Source organism: Fusarium fujikuroi, chromosome FFUJ_chr06 (genome assembly GCF_900079805.1).
Source record: "Fusarium fujikuroi IMI 58289 draft genome, chromosome FFUJ_chr06".
NCBI lineage: Eukaryota > Fungi > Ascomycota > Sordariomycetes > Hypocreales > Nectriaceae > Fusarium > Fusarium fujikuroi.
Window position 1 is genome coordinate 2,961,403 of NC_036627.1, and position 24,625 is coordinate 2,986,027.

The 24,625-nt window shown below is 49.9% G+C and overlaps 6 protein-coding genes; 2 read left to right on the plus strand and 4 right to left on the minus strand.

The window, feature by feature from the left end:
• Positions 1-563: 563 nt before the first annotated feature.
• FFUJ_06244 (related to cAMP-dependent protein kinase catalytic subunit) lies at positions 564-1,852 on the plus strand (the record flags this gene model as incomplete). XM_023579547.1 has 3 exons in its annotated part: positions 564-762; positions 818-1,469; positions 1,525-1,852. 3 exons carry the CDS (start codon positions 564-566, stop codon positions 1,850-1,852), a joined length of 1,179 nt encoding a protein of 392 aa, XP_023432365.1.
• Positions 1,853-2,684: 832 nt separating this feature from the next.
• Positions 2,685-4,285, minus strand: FFUJ_06245 (related to phosphatidylinositol phosphate phosphatase; the record flags this gene model as incomplete). XM_023579548.1 has 2 exons in its annotated part: positions 2,685-3,990; positions 4,149-4,285. 2 exons carry the CDS (start codon positions 4,283-4,285, stop codon positions 2,685-2,687), a joined length of 1,443 nt encoding a protein of 480 aa, XP_023432366.1.
• Positions 4,286-6,584: 2,299 nt separating this feature from the next.
• Positions 6,585-7,873, minus strand: FFUJ_06246 (probable casein kinase-1 hhp1; the record flags this gene model as incomplete). XM_023579549.1 has 2 exons in its annotated part: positions 6,585-7,688; positions 7,862-7,873. 2 exons carry the CDS (start codon positions 7,871-7,873, stop codon positions 6,585-6,587), a joined length of 1,116 nt encoding a protein of 371 aa, XP_023432847.1.
• Positions 7,874-12,286: 4,413 nt separating this feature from the next.
• On the minus strand, positions 12,287-14,533 carry FFUJ_06247 (uncharacterized protein; the record flags this gene model as incomplete). The annotated part of the gene is made up of 1 exon (XM_023579551.1): positions 12,287-14,533. One exon carries the CDS (start codon positions 14,531-14,533, stop codon positions 12,287-12,289), a length of 2,247 nt encoding a protein of 748 aa, XP_023432367.1.
• A 1,194-nt stretch (positions 14,534-15,727) lies between these two features.
• FFUJ_06248 (uncharacterized protein) lies at positions 15,728-16,354 on the plus strand (the record flags this gene model as incomplete). XM_023579552.1 has 2 exons in its annotated part: positions 15,728-15,734; positions 15,804-16,354. The coding sequence occupies 2 exons, from the start codon at positions 15,728-15,730 to the stop codon at positions 16,352-16,354; spliced, it is 558 nt and encodes a 185-aa protein (XP_023432848.1).
• Positions 16,355-17,939: 1,585 nt separating this feature from the next.
• FFUJ_06249 (uncharacterized protein) lies at positions 17,940-21,039 on the minus strand (the record flags this gene model as incomplete). XM_023579553.1 has 4 exons in its annotated part: positions 17,940-18,085; positions 18,135-18,809; positions 19,566-20,672; positions 20,751-21,039. The coding sequence occupies 4 exons, from the start codon at positions 21,037-21,039 to the stop codon at positions 17,940-17,942; spliced, it is 2,217 nt and encodes a 738-aa protein (XP_023432368.1).
• Between the last annotated feature and the right edge of the window lie 3,586 nt (positions 21,040-24,625).

Genomic DNA, 24,625 nt, shown 5'->3' on the forward strand with positions numbered 1-24,625 from the left:
TATTCTGCCTCCATCTTCATCACTATCGCTCGTGCATCGCCCACCTTGCGCCGCCTTTTCGCCGTTTCTTTTCCCATCAGCCTCAGAGTCTCACCTTTTCCTCAGCCTCACTTTTGGTTCTTAACCTGCTGTCAACAGTCTTAGCCCACCTCTTGCTCGAAGCTTAGCTCTCAATCTGAATCTCTGTCCTTGAGGTTGCCACTTGGAATAACGGGCTGGGCCTGAGGACGCCGCATCACTCCGTTATTCATCGTCTCCGCATCGTCAGGAGAACCGAGCCAGACTTGCTCTAGAACCCCCCAACTGACCGCGTGACAAAAGCACAACCACAGGCGACAACGGCAAACAACTCAGCGTATGCTAGATACCCCGTCGCTTTTCGAATTGTCTCCAATTTACTCGCCATATCGTCCGGATTTCTGGCAGTGTTGGTCCCGGGTTGTTATGGGCTCGCGCCTCAACCCTAGTCAATAATCAATTCCCATTGACTTCCCTCCCCCTCGCCAATCTCTTCACCTCTCGGTTGCCGTGATCCTATCACAAGACTTCAGGACGATCAAGTCATGGCTGCGACCGTTGCGCCCTCACATGCTGGTGGCCTACCATCGTCATCGGGAATCCCTGCGCCCTCACATTCCGCAAGCTCTCACCCACATGCCCAAGATGCTCCGAGTGGACCAACAACTCCCACGCCAAGTCCATTACCACAAACTCGAAAATTCAATCTTCGCGACTTCAGACGAGTTCGCACACTAGGGACAGGTATGTCCATGTCTTGCAGACTTATAGGCCTTCCGCTTCTGACCCCCCGAAAAAGGAACATTTGCTCGGGTCTGCCTCGTTCGTCCCGCCGCAACTGCGCATATACCCCTTGACCATCAACTCAACCCCGAAGTCTACGCCCTCAAGATCCTACGGAAACCGGAAGTCATCCGTCTTAAACAAGTCGATCATGTCCGACACGAGCGCGCTATTCTCGCTGATGTCGCAGGTCATCCTTTCATCACAAACCTAATTGCCTCCTTTTCCGACCAAGATTCGCTCTACATGCTGCTCGACTACGTTCCAGGGGGAGAGTTGTTCACATATCTTAGAAAGTTACGACGCTTCGAAGAACCTGTCGCACGTTTCTACGCCGCCGAGATCGTTCTGGTTTTGGAGTACTTGCACGAGCAGCAAGGAGGTATTGCCTATCGAGATCTTAAACCTGAAAACCTACTTCTGGATCAAGAGGGCCACATCAAGCTTGTCGATTTTGGCTTTGCCAAGCGACTCGGCTACCGTGAGGATAACCGCCCCGTCGAGACATACACCTTGTGCGGGACACCTGAGTATCTCGCCCCCGAAGTCATCCAGAACAAAGGTCACACAGGCGCAGTTGACTGGTGGGCACTGGGCATTCTAATATATGAGTTCTTGACGGGGTATCCTCCTTTCTGGCACCAGAACCCCATCGAGATCTACAAGCAGTGAGTAACTGTTCGACAGATGTCTAAGAATGGCAAGCTGACTATTTTCCCGCAGGATCTTAGAAAAGCCGGTTGTCTTTCCCCAAGACCCCCCCTTATCAGAAGAAGCTAAGGATATAATACGGTCCTTCTGCACCGTCGATCGTTCTCGGCGCCTTGGTAATATAAGCGGCGGTGCAGCACGTGTGAAATCCCACCCTTTCTTCCTTGACACCAACTGGGATGACATTTTCAACCGTCGACAAAAGGGCCCCATTCAGCCCCCGATACGATATCCCGGCGATGCACAATGCTTCGACGTCTACCCCGAGGACGACGGATCTCGCGAACCTTATGGCCGCGAGATGGCGGAGAAATATGACCCATACTTTGCTGACTTCTAGTCACCCGGACCAGCCACCCACCTGGATCGGAAGATGGGTGCCGACGTGTCTGATGATGCCCAATATCCACTTAATACATGGGAATTACACGGCAGTCAGACTCTACCCCAAACATGCGCAAACGCATACAAGGTGCCCGAATGACCCTTGAGAATGAACATACACACACAATGACGAATTACGATTCAACGCCATAAATATCGGTTCTTAAATCAACATTTCTATTAAGCCTTTATGACCAATGCCTGGAGAACAGCGTTTCACTACGAATAATGACTTCGACGAGGAGATAGGAGATACTATACTACACTCGTCCTTGGTATCCAATATTCATTTGAACTCCATTTCTTTTTACGTCTTTTTACCTTGTTCAAGCGAATGGTTCAGCTCATGACATCGGAGTAGTATAGGCAGTTATGGCACCTGAAGCTTTATATGACCTGCACACCTGATACTCGCTTCTCGGACCGTGAAATGTGCGGTGAGACAGTGAAGGATAATTTTGCACATACCTCAGTTGCTGTTCAGTGAATTTATTTGTTAACGCTGTTTGCCTTTGCTTGCAAGCAGTGAAACTAACACAATACTAGGCCTTTGCATACATGATGTTTGAGGCTTTGCCTGCTGCCATGTACTAACTGAATGAGTTGTATCAAGCAGCAAATAATGAAGTGAGCAATAGGATATAGCGATAGACACGCAGTCTAGCGTCACAAGCATATTGCAAGACACCTCCCACGGGTTTAAGAGTGCCTGAAGTTGCTAGGTTTTCTTGTAATCATGATTTCGCATCCCCCCGAGACCAGAGAGAACAACGCAGTAAAAGTGTGGCTTAGAACCGCTGGTACAGCCAGTATACACCTGCACCAAAAGCGAGTACTGTGGCTAGGATACAGGCACCCTGCTTAGTACTCCAGAGGTACATGCTCCAGCCTGCCATGACCTCCTTACGTCGTGCGGCGGCCCGGCGCTCCCAGGCCTCTGGGTCAATTTCCATAGGAAGTCGGGCCCGAGGGTCCTTGCTTACACCACAGTCCAGGTCTGACGGCGGGGCCATATCACTCGGCGAAATGAGTGGCACGTCCATACGTAGGAACACTGGACGATGATCGCTCATACGCAGTACTGGAAGACAGTCATAAGCACGAACGTTGAACTTGGGGTCCTGGCTATTCCCTTTTTTGAGCCACGAAGGTACGTCGAGAAAGAGAATCCGATCTGTCCAACTTGGATAGCGGTGAACCGCAAATTTCCAGGGCACGTCAACCTCGGGCTCTCGCGTGCCAGGTCGTGGTGGTAGCACATCGTACTTGTAAGTCGGTGGGAAGCGCACTTCATGCTCCGATAGCCCATGTAAAGTGCGGCCAGCGTTACGTTCACGCGTAAGCTGATCGAGACGGAAAAAATCTGGATAGTAGTTCTCCGACTCCGGATCTAGACTGGGGAATGTAGCGGAAGGCGGCGGGGACGTGGTGGATATTCTATAATTTAGATCGCCGGCAACAAAGAGAAATGATGAGGGCCTGAAAACGGAGATGTTGTGCAACTGTTGTTGAAGTTGTGAGTGTTGCTCGTTGTGTTCATTATCGAGGAGGCGCGCACGCTCGGGCTCGTCTTCGGCAGGTGGTGTTGAGGCTGGAGATGGGGTGACAGAGGTCTTGTAGCTATTCACAACCACTTCTGGGTTTTCAAAAGCCATACCACGCATTATAGCAGCCCAGTTGGCATTACGCCGGGGCAAGTTCCATTCCATAGCCGCCAGGTGTGTTGCGACAAAGGTTAGCTCAGATGAGCCACCATCAGCTTCATAAAGCATGCGTAGACCGACAGCGCCCTTGTTCCCTATCTCAGCGGCCCCAAATCCGACTTCCGCCTCTTGAATATTCTTTAGCCTCGAAGGCTCGCGAGCGAAGAGTAGTATGGCGGTGTAGCCCACATTTTTGCCTCGCACAAGTGTGTATGGCTTCGAGGGGAGGGCGGTGGGCGTAGTGTTGGCAGTCTCGCTATTTCGACTCGATAGATCATCGATAATGTGTTGAGCGGCGATATTGATGGCTTGTTCGTATCGTGAGAGGTATGGGTTCAAGAAGTAACCACCAATGAAGGAGTACGCCAGGGGTGCCACCTCCTGTAGCGAGCTGCGAACAGAACATGAATCAGTACAAGATATCCCGGTACTCTATGTAGACCTTGTGCTGATCATGTCTGGAGTTCCATGACTGTCCAGGGTAGCAGCATATCGAGGGCATTGGTAACCTGATCGCCTTCGGAGGAGACGAAGAGGATTGCAGCTTACAGAACAACAACCTCTGGTAAGCCAGTTGCGTTTTGACGAAGGGCGGTTTGCAAATGGCTGCCGAAGACAGGGATGTCGAGAAGATTCTTGGCACAGTTGAATGTAAGGTACAAGAGGTCAATGGAAGGGGGGGTCATGGTGGACGAGGCGGAGGAAGGCGATAACTTGGATTGGGAAGTCGATGTTGATGTTGATGTTGCAGTCGTGGATTTGGTTACTGAAATCGATGCCGCCATTGCAAGGCACAATGTTCAGATCTCGTTGTCAAAAGAGCGAGACGGTCAAAGGTCTTGCAAGGATGAAGAAGAGAAGTGGTAAGTGAGGAGCTAACAGGTAGGTACCTAGCCTAGGAAACTACCTAAAGAGACAAGAACAGGGGTTCCGCTGCAAGTCTAAAAAGGGAAACCTCGAGTGTGCGCGAAGCTCACGACAAGCAAGGGAGGAAGGTAGGTTACAGGTAGGATGGTGGGCAGGTGAGATTGAGGATCTGGAACTGGCTGGCTGCAAGCAAGGAAAATGTGGGGTTAATGCTTGGTTTCGTAGATCACTATCGACTTTTGGTCCGGTTTAGACTTTGTTTTGTGGGCGTCGGCATGCAGGCATGATCACTTGAGATCCAATCATCCACATAGGCCAAAGAAGGGTTCGATCGCGTGGCCAAGCTTCTCCTTGGGCTCCCAGAGTAACACTACAGATTTCGACACCCGTGATGATGTACACACACTTTCCGTCTCCTGCAAGGTACGGCTATCAAAGTAAAGCTCAACATGGTACCTGAGGTGCCTCAGATAGTCCTGTGTTGCGTTACATGGAGTTAGGTATTCAGTCAAACCCACTATCAGAAACTGAAGGCTATTTCTGAGATGATGGCTAATTACATGAAGCGTAGTACATCTTAACTTATCTGTTTTTCAAATGTCTACTGGTCTCCTATGTAATCAGCTCCTGTCATTCTTGTTACCGCTCGAGATAACGACATCCGTAGGCTACGAGGCACGCATCCCACACATGTGACCATCCAAAAGACCTGGTGATTGGAAGGCGGTTAGTCTGCTCTTTTAAAGGCTACTGCTTAGCAAGAACGAACGGCACAACGCATCATCATCAAGTTGAAGAACAATTTCCAAATAAAACAGACTGAATTTGAAGACTACCTAATGTGCGATCAAGAAATGAATGAAGGGGTGGATTGCTGTGTGTGAAATGCAAGGCTGCTCAGCCCGTGGGTTGAAAATGTTGGCTCGTCAACAATGTGTCCCTTGTCGGCTGCTGGGAAGTTTTGTCAATACCCGATTTCCCAACCTTGAGCTTCATGATGGGAGTGTCATGTCGGCTGCCGCGTCACCGTGATGTCTTTGAAGGTGGCAGCAGCTTGTGTTAACTTGTTCACCCCAATGAAGTGCCTGATTCCATCCACTAAGCCCAGCAATAGGATACCGGAGCTGACCTTAACTTAAGCCGGTAGTTCCCACTGTTCCATCTGCGACTGTACCAAGATCCTCGGCCAACGTGGGCTGCTATCCGTAACAAGCTTGCCGTTCGCGACATGGTGTCGAGACTAGCTTTACCAGCAACATAACTCCTGAAATGCGTCCCCTGTTGCCTCCCCAGAAGCTACCTCCAACAGGTAGGAGCAGACTCGAAAGACTAGAGCAAACGTCCGTGCAAATTAAAAGAAAGCAAAGAAAGATACGATGAAGGAAATGCCTGCTAGGGATCGAGCTGAGCCGCTTCGACGGAAAGGTGAGCCATAGCGAGATGTGTGCCCAAATTCAGCTCCAGGGGCGAATCTTGTATTATCGACATCATGGTATGTGGCATTCCGAGGTAAGGCTATTTTGCGAGTAGCAGTGATAGCCCCACAGGTTCGGTACACCCAGAAATAGGAGTACCGGACATGCCGTTCAGGAAAGTCTCCTGAAGGTATTGCAGTCGCTCAAGGGACGAAACCCGAGGGATTATCCATTGTGCAACATTTCAACCATCAAGAGATACCCGAGCCATGCGTAAAGTCGTGAATTCGCCAAAAGATACGTCGAAGAACAAGATAGAGCAAAGGCGTAGAAAATAGGCGTGACCGATCCGCGCTCCAACAATCGACCGCGATCAATAAGCAGAATGATGACCAGCAGAATCATTCAGCTGTTCAAAAGACTTGCATCCGGGTGTCGGCGTTGGGTATGAATCGCCAGTATCGGTAGCCATGAGTGAGAATCCCAAAAAGAGAGGAGTAATCGGTTTAGAAATCATTTCGGCCGATAGCTGCCCGAGGCATATCCCGCTCCCTTTGAAGCTGAGCGAAGCCTGTTTATCGTCCACTGAGTCAGCCATAGTTGTCAGCAAATCTCCCTTCGGCCAGCGGTACAAAAACACACTACACGCGCGAAGGAAAAAGATTCCTTACGAGGGACTAGAAAAATAGGCGTTGCTTATCACTCACATCCTGTCGCTTCCACCGATGGCACGGTTGGTGTCGGGAGTATCGACGCCAGCACCGGAGCCTCGCTCGAGCATCTTGCGACGAGTGCTGGGGATGGCATTAGGCTTCGCAGCAGACTGGCCGGCAGTAGCGGCGTTGGTACGACTGGCACGGGCCTTTTCCTCGTCTTCAGGGTTGGCCTGACCGGCAGCCTGTGCGATAGCCTGCGCGTTCTTCTGGTATTTGTAGACTGTCCAGTCGAAAACATAATCATACTGGAAACCCTCGCGAACGAAGAGGTCGCGGAAGATCTTGCGGAGGTAGCTGTAATCAGGCTTATCGTCGAATCGAAGAGATCGAGTGTAGTTGAGGTAAATTGCAAACTCATTGGGGAATCCACGGCAGAGAACCTCAGTAGGGGTGGTCATCTTCTTTTCCATAATACGGTCGTACTTCTGCTTCTTGGTGGCAGCTTTCAGACCTTGCCAAGGGAGAGAGCCGCGGCAGAAATAGAGCATAACGTAACCGAGGGACTCCATATCATCACGTCGTGATTGCTCGACGCCCAAGTGGGTGTTGATGGAGGCGTAGCGCGCAGTACCTGTCAGATTCTTGTTCTCTCTGTAGGGAATGTGGAAATGAGTTTTGGGGTCGCGATATTTCTTGGCAAGACCGAAATCGATAACGTTGACTTGGTTGCCTCGTTTGCCAATACCCATGAGGAAGTTGTCGGGCTTGATATCTCGGTGGATGAAAGACTTGGCGTGAATGTATTCGATTCGAGAGATGAGCTGATCGGCCAGGAGAAGAACGGTCTTCAAGGAAAACTTTCGGTTACAGAAGTTGAAGAGATCCTCCAGACTGGGGCCGAGAAGGTCGAGAACCATGGCATTGTAGTCGCACTCGGTACCAAACCAGCGAACAAACGGGATTCCAACGCCACCAGCAAGAGACTTGTATACACGGGCCTCATACTCCAGTTGCGGGTGCTTGGCCTTTACGGACTCGAGCTTGATGGCAATCTCCTCACCAGAGATGATATTGGTGCCCAAGTAGATATCACCGAAAGAACCTGAACCGATCTTTCGACCGATACGGTATTTATTACCGACGCGAAGATCCTGCTCGACTTGGTTAGCCAATGCTGCAATAATGATCCTCGTCTCTCCTCAAGCTCCGGCACAAACAACTAGAGCGATCAAAAAGGGCCTATGGTGCCTCAAGATGATTGACATCGTTTTGGAGGTGTTGTGCACCGGAGTCTGAATCGAGACAGTGGGGACGGCGAACGTACCATGGTCGTCATGATGAAAGTTGATGGTTTTCTGTTCCGTAGGAATAAAACCTGAAGGATGAGTGTACAAGTTTGTGTGATCTGCAAGCCTTTGTTGGCTATAGGGGGAGTCAGCAACGTCTAGGTTCGGTTGAAAAGTAGATAAATGAAAGCAAATGAGAAGGGCGGTAATGCATGCAATGAGAGGGGCAAAACTGGGTCGGAGAAGAATCAGGCTTGAGGGCGGTGGACAACGCCACAAGGCAAATCCGACGCAACTCGACTCGCCCGACAAGCAGTATCAAGAAAAGCCCGCGTAGGCGTGAGTCGGTGCATCCGAATGACAGAGAATCAATAGACCATTAAGCCGGTTGACACAAAACCAAACAAAAAACACATTTCGGTCTAGGGAACATGATCAGCTGACATACCTGCAAGAGAATCGTGTGCGTTTGGAGGCGGTCAAAACGCGTGCAGGCTGATCTTTGGTAGGTGACAATGTCGGCTAGGTGGGAATCGGGGAAAGCTAGGAGTTAAAAACTCGGTCAAGATTCTCGAGAACTACTGTGTGGCTTTGATAATTCCTGAGGGTTCTTGTTGAAGCAGAAAGAAAGGACTAGAGAATCTTGACAGCTGTGGCAGACGTAAAGTCGCGAGGTCGTCGTCGAGATGACAGTGGGTGTAGGTAGTTAGATGTTAGGAGAAGAGATGGCGGAAGGGCGTCGTGGGGTGGAAGAAGGGAATGGGAGAAAATGGCAGGCTGAGGAGGAGAAATGGGAATGAATGTGGAAGGGGGGGCGGGTAGGAAAGAGCAAGTGAATAAGAAAAGTGGAGAATGGGGAGAGCGAGGCCTGAGGGTGAGTGAAAAGCAGCCCAGCCCAGCCCATCATTTAGGGAAGGAGGAAGGGAATTTGTCTGAAGGGCGGGTGGCGGGTGATCCCAGCTGGAGGCTCTCAGCATGGATGGACAAGACCCAAAGCCTTTGAATGGGCCCTGATGCGCCCTTCGACCGCCTCATTAGGCGCTTCTCACTGGATCAGCCACAACTTAGCGGTCCGTTTCCAGGGGGCTCGGCGTCTACTGGACAAGCGCACAACTCACTCCCCTCCCCAATGCGACGGGGCCGCTCACTGGCTCACTTCCATTCAGTCTTCACCGTCTAGGACAGTTCAAGAGCAGGTCCCGTCGTCTTCTGGACCTGAATGCGGCCCAAAGTGGGGGATGGGGCAACAATTGGCAGGCCAAGACAGTGGAAATAAGACGAGTTACAGACAGGGCGGAGAGTCAAGGCTCAGAAGTGCATGAATCGAAGTCTTACTAATCTGTACAAAGACAGCTCCAGATGTTTCATGATGAGTCAATCATTCAAGCTGTTTGCCTCTCTCTTGATGTATGCATGACCTCGCTTGCCTCGATACACGTCTTCTACTGTCCATCACTGCCAACATATTCCAGCCGGGGTAGCCCAAATATCAGACCTAAAAATCTCTCAGCACCGACCTACATGTAGGTAGTACCTCGTAATTCAATACCTAGGTAGGCTCGGGTCTCCGATTCGGTTGTTTTTTGAACCATGTTGCAATCGGGTAACTACCACGGATAATGCTCGAGGTATTAGCATCCTGGCATCCATCCCAACACATTGAGGGTTGCCCTCTACTAAGCTAGGCCATCCGTATCGCCAATGTCAATAGCCGCCCTTGCAATGACGATCTAGGCAAAGGCCTGCCGATCACAGCACGGCCAGACAATTTATACAATATTTTCCAAGATCACCACAATCTTTACGGAGTAGAATGTATCATATGTCTTCAATGACATATATCTCGTGGATGTGTTGACTTGGAATCGTTGAGATGAGTAATCTGATTCACCAATTTAGGGCTATAGACATTGACTCCATCGGAGTGAGAATATGAAGTCTACCTACCTGTTGATCACATTGTTGAATATTGCTGTTACTTCTATAATATCAGTCTTGCCGTCCTTTGTTTCAAGAGGTAATATATATATGGACTACCGTTGGGTACATCTTTAATTCATGGTGGAATGAATGGCAAAGGAGAACGTAACTACTGCCCAATCTTCTTGATCCGCGTATTCCGTTGTTTGCTTATTCCGACCGGCCTCAATATTCTGCCTTGAAAGCCTGATACCTATGTAAAACAACGAATTGCACAGCTCCGGCTCAGCCTCCCCGGTGAGGGGTGCAAGCGAGCGAGCGAGCGAGCTGTAACTGGGCGGTAAGAGAGGTGATAACAGAGATAATTCAAAATATTGGCGAAACTGCATGGATTCCCTTGATTCGTCTCGCAGCATCAAGCATGTTCTGCTTCATCTTATGTGGTAACTACCTGGTATTGAGGTATCACAGGTACTTCTGACAGAGAAATGGAGAGACGGTTCGGAGCAAACCGATCAACCACACGACGGACGGCATCTCCGCTAGAGGCAAAGAATTCTTCTAGCGCCTAAACCTAGTCATGGAAGAGATCTTAGTCTTCTCTCACCCGGTGCACCAAGTAAGAAAAGACTAAGCCGAGAATAAAACATAAAACAGCTTCTATTATGAAGCATGCGAGACTGACAATTATATGGCCGTATTGGTAGTTAAGTTGTGACTTGAACAGCCAGCTACCTTAGCATTAGCATGATGGATTTTTCCTTCCAATATTTTTGCCTTCTTCAACCTTATAAAGCTGAGAGACATTGTCGGTCCGTTGTTTACCTTCGGAGCTGGCCATTCGTGACCATACCACAATGCTCACCGACTTATCATTTAACAAATCCATAGCACACATTATTTGATTCATGTTTGCCTTTTGTAATGGGCGCTACGTGCATGGCTTTTCAAGGTTCTTGCATTAAGAATGTCACGAGAACTGACTTGCAGCCTCCCCCTCTCCCCCAATACGTCAATATCACGGTGACCACGCTTCCAAAGCTCACATGATGAACGGCTCACTCAGGCTTGGTGCTGTTCCGTTTAGTCCGGCTGATTACAGTAGTGCGAGTCTCAACTGATAATTAAGGAGCAACGCGGTGTAATCTGTCTCACCTGTCCACCGGCTGCGTGCATCGAGATGCCAGGGTCTGTGATGGCTTGCAGGATGTCAGTGAGCTGAAAATAGCTGCCCTGTGCTGTTATAGGTAAGGTAATTAGTTATACGGTGCGACCAGATTCAAGGTGCCCCCTGTGACAATCACCATCTCGCTACGCTTCCTTAGCCCCAGAACTACAAGAGCTTCTTCGTGGCATGCACGTATGAATTCCCAAGATTGAATGCGTCTCCATTCACCACTTGAGTTTGTACGCCCGACGTTCAAGGTGAAACACATTCAGAGCGTGGCAGGCACCGGCAAGCCAGACGCCGCCAGGTAAGGATTTTAACGGCAGATGAATCAGGTTTGGTCAATGCAGTCCCCCAATCATTCCGCTCTCAAGCTCCTCAGCCACAACTAAACAGTTCATCATCGTCCGCAGAAGCAGGCTAGGCAGGTAGTTGAGTCTCCCACCATCTGATCAAAATAACACCAAGGCAATATTCTCAACCTGGTAGGCGGTAACGAGATTCGTTTTTACAAAGGTCAACGTATGCATCTCGCTGTTATGTCGAGGATCGTAGGTACATCGACCTAAGGTACGGAGTGCGAGACTTAAACTTACCTTCATCGTTGGATCAAACAGTCAATGTGAGTGTGAGTGTGAGTACTCTTGGCTTCAGTTCGCAATTCAATATAACCGAGCTTATGGTAACCACAGGAGACGATCATCTGAATTTCTTTATTACTATCATCGAAACCCATGCTTGATGATTGAGTTCAATAGCAAAGGGCCAGCCAGATCTGGTCTCATGACGCAATGCCTGCTGTCAATTCATGATGATGTCACCCAACATATAACTGAATTCTTCTTATCGATAGGGTAGCCTACTGAGCAATTGTTTGGATAGACCCCTTATTTATATGTTCTCATTCATTAGCTGAATTACACATATCGCCTACTTACTGATTAAACAGAGCACTGGTTTAGCAGTGAGCCTGTAAATTGCTCTGAGATCATCTAAGAGTCAAATAGTATGTTTAAACTCCGTTGAAGCTAGTACACAGCTTCGAGTTCGCCCAATGGAAGACAGAAAAATATGGTTCCAAATCTTCTATCAACAATTGTCTGGTATGATATGTTGTCCCTTGTGTCACAACTGACCAGCTTTGGTAGAGCTGTAATTTTATGTCTGTCGAGTCAAGCCGTGTTTTCGACGAGGTGCTCAGTGGTTACAATGAAGGAGACGAATGTCTCAGATGGGTAACTATAGGAGCTAAGGCTGCGCTCTCCCGTTCTCGCTAATTATAAAGAAATGAATGCATATGAAATTCGTTGTTCCATGACTAACTAAACGGCACAAAAGTATAACAAATTTCAAGGAGCTATATAGACAGAATCATCTAGTATCCTGGTGCACTGGGTCCCTGTGGTGGATGTCCCGATTCTGAAGCACCTCTGTACTGAGGGGCCAAGTGAGGAACATGGAAATGGTGGCCTTGGGGGGGATACTGGCCTGGTGCCTGCTGCATCGGCTGTCCCTGTTGTCCTTGCAAACCATTAGAGCCCGGTCGATAGGATGCCGATTGTCCTGATTGCCCTTGAAGATATGGTGCCAACGTGCTTTCCAATACCTGGCCCGTCTTCTTTAGCCATTTATCTGCGGAGCTGCTGCCAAATAGCTTTCCACCGCCACCAGCTAGCTTTCCGAGGCCAGGCCGTGGTGGCAGCGCAGGAGGAGGTGCGAAATATGTTTGTGGTGGACGGGGATAGCTAGCAGGGTTGTAACCAGCAGGGCCTGCACCGAAGCCTGATGTGGGAGCGAAGCCTTGCGATGAAGATGGCCTGGGAGGGAGAGCTGGGGGCTGCAGGCTGTTTCCTGAGTGATTCGGCAAGGGGGGACTGGTAGCCGGAGCGTAGGTAGGCTGGGTAGGATACTGAGGCTGAGAAGTATAAGGACCAGTGGGAGATGGCTGATACATCGTGGGATTTCCTGATCCAGATTGTTGCGCTCCAGCTCCAAAGCTCAAAGGCATACCGCTGTTGACAGGAGGTCCTGTCATAGGAGTTGTAGGTTCCTGAGCCGCATATGGAGGTGGGGGTGAATGTGAGATCATTGTCGGCACCGGTATCCCATATGGTCTCGTGTTCGGTTGTTGCGCATGTGTTTGTTGTACCTTGGACCCGGGAGTAATTGATTGTTGATAAGGGGCGGGTGGGTGAGCGGATGCTTGACTCAAAGTGCTTTGCGCTGGTTCTACTGGGGTTGAATAAGTTGGCTGCTGCACACCGTAGTTGAACTGAACCGGAGTGGATTGTGATGAGTTACTGGCCGAAGTTGGCATAACAGATGCCGGGGCTTGTGTGACGGTTATGTTGGATTGGTTTGATCCAAAGTTATGTGCTTGAACCGGAGTAGCATATTGCGGTTGTGCAAATGGCACTCCAGTTTGATGAGATGGACCTGTTGATGCCGCTGATGCAGGTGTCTGGGCGTACGTCTGGGCAGCAACGTGAGCAGCATATTGTGGCTGAGTGAAGGGAACCCCAGCATTCGTCGCCGGAGTTGCTGGTGAAGATATGACTGAGGATAACTGGACTGAGGGGGTCACAGGGGAGGGAAGATAGGTTGATGTAGATGGAGGCATCGGTTGAGCTGGAGCAGCGTTAGGAATGCCATACTGTATTTGCGGCTGTGGTTCTGATTGTTGGGTTTGAAGCTTCGGGGAGGCAGGAAGACTGGCAGCTGGCTTTGGTAGGGTGGCACCGGAAGCTGGAGGGTTTGGATTGTGGCTCGGAGGTGTTGTCGAGGTAATTTGATGGGAAACTGTCCCGGGTGGTTGCTGTTCTGGAGGCCTTGGGGGGGATACAGGAGGGACATTCTGATTAGGGGACAGAGTGGCAGGATGAGTACTGGGTGTTGGTACAGGTGAAGCAGGAGGCTGAGTCGAATGTGGTCTATATGGCCGATATGCATTTAGATCCGTTGGCGACTGCGAGTCGGTCCTATCAGGCCGGCCTACAGGCTTGGGCTCTAAATCGGATGAATCCTGGGTCACTGGAGGAACATACGCCTTGAAGGCAGGGGGGGAAGTTGCATTGGCAGGACGATGGGCAAGCTTCAACGGAGCAGGATAGAAGGCATAGTCTTCATTTTTGAGGTCTGGGCTTGAAGGATTGGTGGACGGCCGTGTGCCATGAGGAACCTCTGGAGGGCTGTCATCACTATCGCCAGGATAAGGTCTGTACACTGGCTCTGATGGCCGGCGGGTGTCTGTCTGAGGTCGTTGAGTTTCTTTTGGCTTATCATCCGAAGATTCGGGTCCGAAGTATGCCCAGGGATTGGCCATGACAGATTGGGGTGCAGTGGGTGTGTCTTTGCTTGGCTTGTTCTGGTCCTCTTGGCCTTGTAGTGCTGGTTTGGACGCACCCAGGGCCTGGAGGGACGACGGGCCGTTATGAGAAGTACTAGATTGGTTTCCATCTTGGCCATGCTGCGGAAGCACTGGCTCGCCGCTCATTTCGAACACAGGTGTTCCATCTGGCCTATGATGAGACGGGGCATCACCGGGACGTCCTGGCTCACTGTCGAGTTCAGCGACGAATAGGGGAGGCGGATGATTACCGCCGTAATAAGGGGTCTGGGCCATATTTCCAGCGGCAATACACAGTGTTCTTATCCAAGACGATTATATGATGAGATGACGTGTATTCGAGATTGAATGAGAGGGCCTGATGTTGACTTAGGGCTATGAAAGAGTTGGGTGAAAGGGAAGCTCTAACGCCTTGCGGGCTGCCTTGACAATGTGACTGACTGACTGTCTTGCACTTGACGGGAGTTACCTAACTAACTAGTAGTGCACTTGCCTGAAAGGGACATAGTACTGTCGTCTTCATTTCTCTTGTTCTTGTAGCTCTGGAAACCCTGGTCTCAGATAGGCAGTACATACTAAAAATACCACCCGCATTCCAGTGACATACTTTTCACTCAGCTGAAAGACCCTATGTGACTTGACTTTGGTGGGAGTTGGTCTTCGGGCTGAAGCTAAGCCACTATACTGGCCATGACAGGGATGTTGTGTCAAATCCTTGTTTTGGCTGAGGAAAAGCTTCTTTCGAAGGTTCGGTTCTTGGCAGATTCACTATCACCGATAATCTAAACGACCACAACCTACACACTTCAAATGTGATCTTCGAAACACCTTTAGCAGTCTAAATTTCACTTATGCACATGAGTCTGGGACATAATTCGGTTGAGGATATGGCCCTGCCCGCAGATCAATCAATGCATAAGCATTTCTTTCGCTCGTCTCAAGAATACAGGTAGACTATATACATCCAGAAGAAAGAGAAAGACAGAGGAAAGTGGCCTTGAAACTTCGAACCAATCTCCCTGCAAACACGTGCATCCTATCGTTCTCACTTGTCATTCCTTTTTTCACCACTCATAGAGTGGCGACCCATAAACGATTCTGCCGCCTATCTTGTTTAACACCCGTTATCCATCTTTGTTTATCATATTGGTCTTGTATGACCTCTCACTCAAGATACCTCTTATTCCGCCAGAAGCGTTGAATAATTTCGCGAATGGCTGCGAAAATAGGAATCCCACGACCTGATTTATTGATGTCCGAGGACTGGCTCTTCCTTCTCAAGATATGTCTATGAGTTGCTCAACCCTCTTTGTTGGACCCCGTTGGCTAATGTTTGTTATAAAATAATTAAATAACCATTCATAAGGCTGGTAGTCAGTGACTGCAGTCTAACAAGTATAGTTCCAATACCGAGACAATAATAAGCAATAGTGCTAAATAGCGTCACTCAACCCGGCGCGAAAATTAAGCATGATGTGTGAATCATAATAGGGGGACTCTATGGGAAAAGATTGCCTTGTCGCCCACTGACATACAGACACAAAAGTTGCTGTTCTTCATGTCAGCGCCGGGCCTTGCAAACCTTCTTCTTCTACCGTCGACACAACGACCACTGTTCAAACCCCCACGACTGAGACCTCGTCTGCCACAGTCAGTGAGTCGTTCACCGAATCCCTCACTAGTCTTGGCTCGAACCAGACTACGGATATCAACTCGCTCTCTACCTCAGCCGAGACTTCAACTGCCCTCGGTACTTCCACGACATTGCTCTTCATGACAACTGAAGAACCAACTTCATCAGTCGCTGTCTCTGCCACTACTTCGGCGGCGGCTGCTGCTGTCGAATGCAGCACTAACGCCGACTGTGATGGAGCGGCTCCCTTCTGTGATGCAGGAACATGCGTTGCTACAGACCCCAACGCTGAGTGTTCTACCAACGCAGATTGCAATGCCCTTCATGGAGGCGACGCTCCTTTCTGTCCTGCTGCAGGCAACTGTGTCGGGTGCCGTGGTGATGGGGACTGCTACGGTGAAACACCCTACTGTGACAACGATTTCTGCACTGATTATGTTGGCCTTGGTGGGAGGAGACTCTAAAAGTCGCCAAATCCCAGACTTTCAATACTTTGCATCAGCGATTGAACTGCTTGTGTGTACAGAATCAAGCATTCAAACATACCACAACATGGAAAGAGGAGGGTGTTTCCTCCATCATTGCCCACAGCTCAAATTTTCTTCGCCCATCAACACCAAAGGTATATAGATCATATATAGAGATGGAGACACTAGTGCCCAGTTCGCTTTAGACTATGATACAGTAGCTTTCAAGATGTTAATATATTTGAATACCTTACTTAATAAAAGTCCCTTAGCGGCTGATCTCCTGTGATATTGTCGTCGCGGTCACCAATGCTCTCCCACCAGACCGATGCAACTTCACGAAAGCACGTATTCACAGAACTCGAGATTGTCTGAGCCAAAGGCCCAGGATTATTCAGTACTTTCTTTGATTCTGGCTCACGTGCCAGCTCTCATACGGAGTCCAGGCCTACCGCAACACTCACAGAGTTGGAAATCCAATGACATACTACTAGCATATTAAGCCCATGCGACTTAAGATGGCTAACTATCCCGAGCTGTTTGCATATCGTCGCATTGCTTTGAACCTGTCTGAAAAGTGACGAAGGTAAAAGACCCAAGAATCCGAATACTAGCAACAGGGCCCTTATAGCCATGTACTCTCTAGAATGACCTCGAGTCTAACGGTCTTGACGGATACAGTTACTACTACCTGCGTCAGGTTCATTAGGAGAGTACAAGAATTAAGGCGGTTATTTCAAGTAGTAATGTAAATGTGAAATGTGCTTCCTCTGCGCTAAAGTGCGAGTATGTGAGAATAAAGAGACAAGATTGTCATAGTACAATATACTGCACTTGAAAAACATCTTCCCCTGAGGCCGCATGAGTGTTAAGTTTTCCTCTCGTCTCTTGTTCTCCTCACAGATGAATGTCTTCCTTTACACAACGTTACAAGACGCTATATTATTATACGGCAAAAGTATCAAAGCATTAATGGGCAAAGACAATGTAAAATTTTCTTCCCAACGATAAATACACGTATTGTTATAAATGTGGCTTTGACCGATACCGAAGCACTAAATCATCCCTTCTTTCTTCATCCACTTCCATATACAATTAATCCATTCTCCAACTGAACCAACTGCTGCTGTTATCATGCAAGCATATGTTGTGTTCCCAGTATTCACAACGGCAGCTAGTTGTATGTGTAGCTCACATGCTTGTGAAACCTTTGTATCTTGCTTTGTAGCATAATATACAGGAGCCACTAGATGACAACAAGGCTTTAAGCTCCAACACCTTAGCCAAAACAAAGCCTGCAAGAAAAGCTAACAATAAGCTTTGATAAAACAATATTGATGCGAGTGAAAGTGGCAAGGCAATCGCGGCAACTCAAGAGAGGAAAATAGTGTAGTAAATAAGAGATAAGACACCTCCATTGGATGCCGTCGCAGAATGGTATCGTTGAATATGAGACGAACGAACAATGAGAGAACTAATCTCTAATATCGATGATGCAGCTGGGATGTTTAAAACAAAAAGGACAGTGGTTTGGTTGGGGTTTGATAAAAAAAAGACAAGGCCAAATAGTCCAGAGATCGGTTTATTCGTCGTCTTCCTTCGCACCTCGTCGCATGCGTTCATTCCATCGCCTCTTGCCAGCACGAGTTTCATAATGAGGAGCAACAGTTTTGACGTCTTGCATGACACTCTCAATAGCAGCACGGGTCTTGTTGCGGTAGCAGTCCACTACAAGTTGTTAATAATCAATTACCAAAGAGTGCTTGTGACAACTTACATGCTCGCTGCAAGAACACGGTCCGACCCGCAAAGACTCGGCTCTGCAGCCAGGCCATGCGGTAGCCAAGATCATTGAGACGGACTTCCCTACCCCGGGTCGATTTTGTCATTCGAGGAATGGCAATCTCGCCTGATGATTCGCCCATGGGAACCTTGACCATCTCCTTGCCAGTCCTATTAACACCGCGGCGGCTAGACTCACGGCCTTCGGTCTCTTCAATACCATCGTCATCATGATCTTCACCAAAGAAACGTGAGCCGGTGGCACTGGGGGGAGGACTTTGCATTTCCCGGGGAAAGTAGCTGCGGGGGAAAACACTAGCACCCTTGCGGAAGCTGTCGGGAATCTCATTAGTATCGACGCCCTCGAGGGTGACCCTGACCCGGAGACGAGATCCGCGAACGTTGTCCTCGACAAGGATAAACTTTCGCTTCTTAGCTTCAGGGATATCCGGGAATAGATCGTCAGGCTCATCAGCGTTGGCTTTGCTGTGGCGCTTGGCTGGGACAGCGCCCCCAGAGTGAGGAGCCATATGAGACATTGGCGCACTAGTGGGATAAGGCTGATTATTGTACCCAGTAAAGACATGGGCTGGTCTCACATCGTCATTAACAGATGGGTTCTGACCGGTAGGGGCTTGGTGGTGATGGTGTTCGTAGGAATTGCCATCGCCTATGAACATTTCTTGTTAGCTTGTCTCCAAATACCAATTCAGTTCGTGAGTGTTTATGATGACATGGCGGTAATGGGATGAGCAGTAGCGACTGCAAATGCAAAACATGACCAAACTCGGAGCATCTAGCTTCAGGGATTAAAGCAGAACGAAGGGATAAGGCTTGCAAGGTTGATCTAAGTCAGGCAAACCAAGACAAACGGTAACTTTTAAAGCCAATTGGCAGATTGAACTCGTCTAAGAGTCGCGAAAACCCAGCAGCAAATCAAACAACTAACAGTAGCAGCAGCAACTGTGCAGGCGCGACTTTATGGTAATGTACAGAACTGTGCCAATAAACAAATAAAGAGTTCCTCATAATCCCTCGAGAGCCACTGCGGCATGCTGTATAGATATAAGTAACATCCGCCTATGTCGTCTTTGACAGGCAGTGAAAAGACAAAGAAAGAAGATGACAAACCCATTTCCCAAACTTTCGAACCGCGAACCGAAACAATGGAGATAATAAAGACGTAGACACAGCCGCTATGGCGGAGGAACAGATTTTGTAAGAACAGTAAGGAAAAAACAATATGAGTTTGGTATCAATTAATCAACACAACGGTGGTCAAGCAGAGCTTTTGATGATGCGGTGCGGTGCGATGAGTTGAGGGGTAGTGAAGGGGCAAGGCAGATGGGAGCGCGGAGGCTAAAAAAGCCATGTGTAAACGCCGACACAGGTGTCGTTTAAATCAATCACATCTGGTGGAACATACCAACTTCATCTCCTCCACTTTGTCCTGTACCGTCAGGGTGAGCTCCTGGCTGGTGGTGGTGCATTGGTTGACCCATGCTGCCGAGACCAGGTTTGCCCATTGCGGCGGGACCAGGTCCCATGGGCCCTGGACCTCCAGGCATCCCTGAAGGTCCGCCGGGGCCGGGCATGTGAGCCGCACCGGGATGCGGAGAGGCTTGAACCTGTTTGCGCTGGTTCATCTTTGCCATACGTCGAACTCGTCTGCTGCGAAGTCGGGGATCTTGGTTGCTATTGCGCCAGCTGTCGACCGCTCGCTGGATAAGTCCTCGCTTGCCTCTGAGAGGGATGTTGAGCTCGGCCAAAGCCCAACCAACACGGTTGCAGTCGGTCTCGTACATCAGACGGTTACCGCGGTATTGGTCCTTGGGACAACATGCTCGGGGGTAGACGCAGTTCTCCTGTTTGAATTCTGGCGATAGTTCGTCAATGTTGACAGACTCAACATCACAGCGGATGGTGTACTCCATCTTGACCCTGTCCCTAGAGTACTCAAAGGCTATCCACTGTACGCCGTTACCGTCTTGTCGGACAACGAGAGGGGTTGTAGCGGGGATAGGTCCCGGTGCCGCACTTGGATTGACACCGGGCGTGGTATTCCCTGGGCTCTGCAGTTGTCCACCGTTTTGAGGGTGGTGAGCCTGCTGCATCGGAGATGACTGAGGCTTCTGGAGCTGCAGAGGCACCTGAGGCTCGATTTTGGGCCGAGGACTACCAGTCATTCCTGCGTGCGCATGTTGTGCAGCATGCTGCGTCATTTGGTTCTGGGGTGCGGTTTGAGACATCATCATGGTGGGCTGCGATGTCATGGACTGTTGGGGGTGCGGCGCATGTTGCGCATAAGGTGAGGCGGCAGCTTGAGGAGGCATAGTTTGATATTGGTTCTGCGGCTGGTAGTACATAGATTGTTGAAGATGCTGCGATGGGGGCTGGCCGTAGATGCTTCTGTGTTGATCATGTTGCGAGGGCGATGCGACTGAAGCAGGGGAGTTGGATTGAGGTGTATGGTAGGACATTGGAGGGTAGGGAGGTCTCGGCATTTGTGCTGCGGCCATCATATCGGAGGTATCTACGTTGCGTATTGTAAGTGACTGTATTGAAACGCGAAGTTCGAAAACGGGATGTTTTCAAGCCAGCAAGAACTTACCTGCGGATGTGTATCCGCTTGTGGCACCAGGTGTGCTGTAAGGGCTTGGATGGTTGTAGTAGTTGAGGTTGTCCTGATTGTTAGGCGCCTGAGCACTGGTTTGGTAGCCTGGGGGAAGCGAATGCGTAGATGAGTACGCGCTTGGATGCTGCTGTTGTGGCGGTTGGTGAGGTTGAGTGTGATGCTGCTGGTGAACTACACTCGGGGGTCGCGAGTGTTGCAAGTGTTGGGGAGGCGGATGACCCTGTTGCTGGTGCTGTGGATGATGCTGCATAGAGAGAAGACCCATTAGTCAGACATGGACGTGACGTGTTTAAAAAAAAAAATTTAAAAAAAAAAAAAATAGAAGCTATAAGGCACGGGTCAAAGAAAGAAAATAGTATAAAGTCAAGGACGCGTTGGTGTTTTATTTTCCCCTTGCCAGTACCCAGGTCTGGGGAGCTGGTTTAAGTGGATGTCCCCTGGTGAGGACTGGGATTGCACGGGTGAGGCGGGCTAGGCTCGGAGTGGTAATAATGATAAAGCAACCCGGTTCTCGAGGGCTACAGCGAAAAACACGGGATGGAGGGTACCGGGGGTGGCTATACCGCTTGGCTGGATGTGGTTGGAGAGAGATTGGCAATTGGTACCTTCAAACTGTCTCCGTCTCAAAGGTTAAAGCTCGTGTGCCAGGGACGAGGAAAACAGAGCAGGCCTTTGGGGCGCCAGAAGACAAGATCGATCGAACGAAGGGTGTGCTAGAGGGTGGGCGACGGGGGGGAAACGAAGGGGCAGGGGAGCGGGTATTTGAACCAAGATTGCAGTATGGGGATGAGAACAAGGTATGATCCCAAGTGGATAATAGAGAATGGGCGACTGGACCATGGGTAATGAGCTGGTTAACGGGATGGCAGACCAGGCAAGTGCTCAATTAAGATGCAACTGTTGAGCCAGCGGATAGGAACCAGGAGTACGAGGCTTGTCTGGCAGTTGAGCGGGCGCCACCAGGTCAGGGTTCAAGTAGAGTAAAATGCTGTCAAGAGGGGAGGGGTCTGCCTGGAAATGACAGGGATGATATGAGAGTGCTGCAAGTGTGCCAGTCCGCGACGACACCCCTGTCGCAGGATTCCCCAGGAGCATAAATTACTTGGGATCAAGAGAGCGGAGCGGTGGACAACTAGTGAACGTCCTTTGAGAAGGGTTCCCCAGCTTCAGCAGAAACAGTAACAGGTATCAGCCTGCAACTCGCAGTACAAAGCCCACAGCAGCGACACACAACGAGGAGTGGGAATGAGTGCAAACGGGGTGGTGTGTCTGCGAAAGCTCAAACCCGACTTCAAGAACCGGAAAAGAACACTGCAACTGTGCACCCATTCAGACTTTGACCCATCCAATCCTCAGAAAAAGGGGACAGAGGGGTGGCCACGGGTTGGAGGATACGGGTAAGATGATGAGGATGCACTGCTGGTAGGTACTTGTTTCTCTGTACCTGCAAGTCGAGGTACTCCGTACTGTTGCGTAGCGTGTGTCGGCAGCCCAAGCAGATGTCTCCGGGGAGGACAACGCATGGAAGAAACGTGACAGGGGTCGGCTGGGTTTGATTAAGTGGCCAATGGTCGCCTCACCATGGCGCCCAGAAAGGAGCAGCTGCCCAATAGGGAACACGAGAACCGGGGCTAGCCAACGGGCCAGGAATACACCGGGATTAGCTTTTCCCTGGTGATCCTATTTTGGCCACAGGCGGTGTGGGTAACGTTTTTTCAACCGTCGACTTTGATGGTCCCATCTCCAATCCCCTGGTCATTCGTGCTGGCCCGCCCCCAAAATGGCACGGCTAGAGACTTGAGCTTTAACTCGACTGACGCGCAACGGTCACTGACTGCGGGAGCAATGGTGTACAGAGTTCCGTCCGGGTCCAGGTACCTGCAGAGTACCGCACGTTGATGCGCGAAATCTCGCGTATAGGTGCTTGTTTCCTTCTAGATGAACTGAGCCCTCGAGGCTTGCGACTGTGGATATTGCAGCCTGCTCCTGCAAGAGGCCGCTTGCTCGACATCAATGCAGTACGTCGCCACTGGTGTCCTAGTGGTGATGCTGATGAACGCAGTGAAAAGGATGCATGTAGACGAGCTTGTGCGTTCAGTTCTTCACGTCGCGTCCTGTTATTCCCTCTCTCGACTTTTGACATTTGATGACCGTTCTGCCACGCGCTGAATCAGGATGGGCAGACCAGTATCTGCAGCCCAGCGCCCCACTGGAAGATACTGTACAGTCTATACCCACTTAGAATAGTGCGGTCAGTGTCGCCAAGCGTTCGCTATTCTGGTGCTCTGGGTCGCGTATTGTCATCTCAAAAAGAAAATTAAGACGTTTCTCAGCTGAGTTAAGCGTCCTTCTCGGCGTCTTTCCCAGGCATCATCCACCGGGTGCTGCTCCGCGCAGCCGCGGCGCGTCACTGACGAGATTTGGATTTGTTTGGTGTGGTGGGCATTTTGGTCGACAGACTGACACTTGCACTCTTGTGTCGCCAGCCTCGCGACCGTTAAGTGGATAGCAGCCAAACTTTGGCCTTGGTGGCGCTTCTGTGGCACCTCGAAAACCCAAGTTTTGGGTTTTCGAGATTGCTGGCAAAGCGCCGTTGTACCAGTGTCTGCGCAATCCCGTTGCGGCCAAAATATGGCTTGATGGCTCGAACAGAACGGTGTGGCTAGTGCATGCGAGGCCACTGGCCGTTTCCCTCAACGCGGTTGTTGAGAAGGATGTCGCAATGTTCCGTCTCAGCCTGGTCCGTCTCCCATTTTTGGGGTTTGAAATGAGCATCTGGTCAAGAAGGCTGGACCTGTTCACCCCCTCCCTTGATCCCTGTGGCGGCCCCGGTCATGGTGAAACAAGAGATACCCTGCTCAGTCCACCTTCAAGCTCCTGACCTGGTCAAGCTTGCGACAGGCATATTGCGCGGGACGCATCTCGAAATCTTGGTATTCCCGGGAACTCGTAGCGACGGACAAGCCTACTCCAGCCTTCACTTGATGCTGGGTCTCCCAGACGCGTCGGTAGCCGCGACGCGAACAATGTCGATGTCATTTGATAGTCGTCATTGAAGTTGCCTAGTCATAGTTTTGCCGAGGCAATATATTCCAGGTTTTTGCACACAAAATACAAGACAAACATAACAATAAGAAGTGATACTTACAGGATGTATTCCATGCTCCTGCTTGAAGTTGCCCGGCATTTGGCGACTCGACGACATACTGACAGTCATGGGGAATGATAAAAATCGTCAACCGTGCTGTCAAATGCTTGTCGTTAGCAATCTGGTGGGTGAAGCGGAAGCGCAGTTTGAACCAGCGAGACTAGGTCAACACAAGTGCATGCTCTGCTGGGATGTTCGTTGCAGACCATAGCCAAAGTGGCGTGATTACCAGTCCCGTATAAGCAGTACATTGTGCGTCAGATAGAGCTCCGCCAACCAAGGTCCTCTGCTCTGGACCTAAATGGAATGGAAGGGATGTGTCTTCGAAGAACAAACTTACCAGAGCTTCCTCCAATTGTTGTTGGATGCCAAGTGTCGTTCGTTGACTTAGTCGTGATTGACGAGTGAGACGGCGTGGCGCTTTGAGTCTGAAACAGAGTCGCTAATCTAGAAGGCGCGGCATGTCAGTTTGGTGAAATAGAATAAAAATCAACTCGCTCCTCTCTGCATTTATTTACGCTGGTAAAAGAATTGGATGCAGGCAATGATCGGACAGTCGTCTCCTTAAGCCGTGCAGGAAGCCACTAGTAAAATATACTAGTAAGCTTCTGCGGACCCTAATTTCGTAGGAGAAAAGCGACACCGTAGAACAATTTACTGTGTTTTTTGCAACTGCAGCGAGGAGCAAATGGACGATAAAATT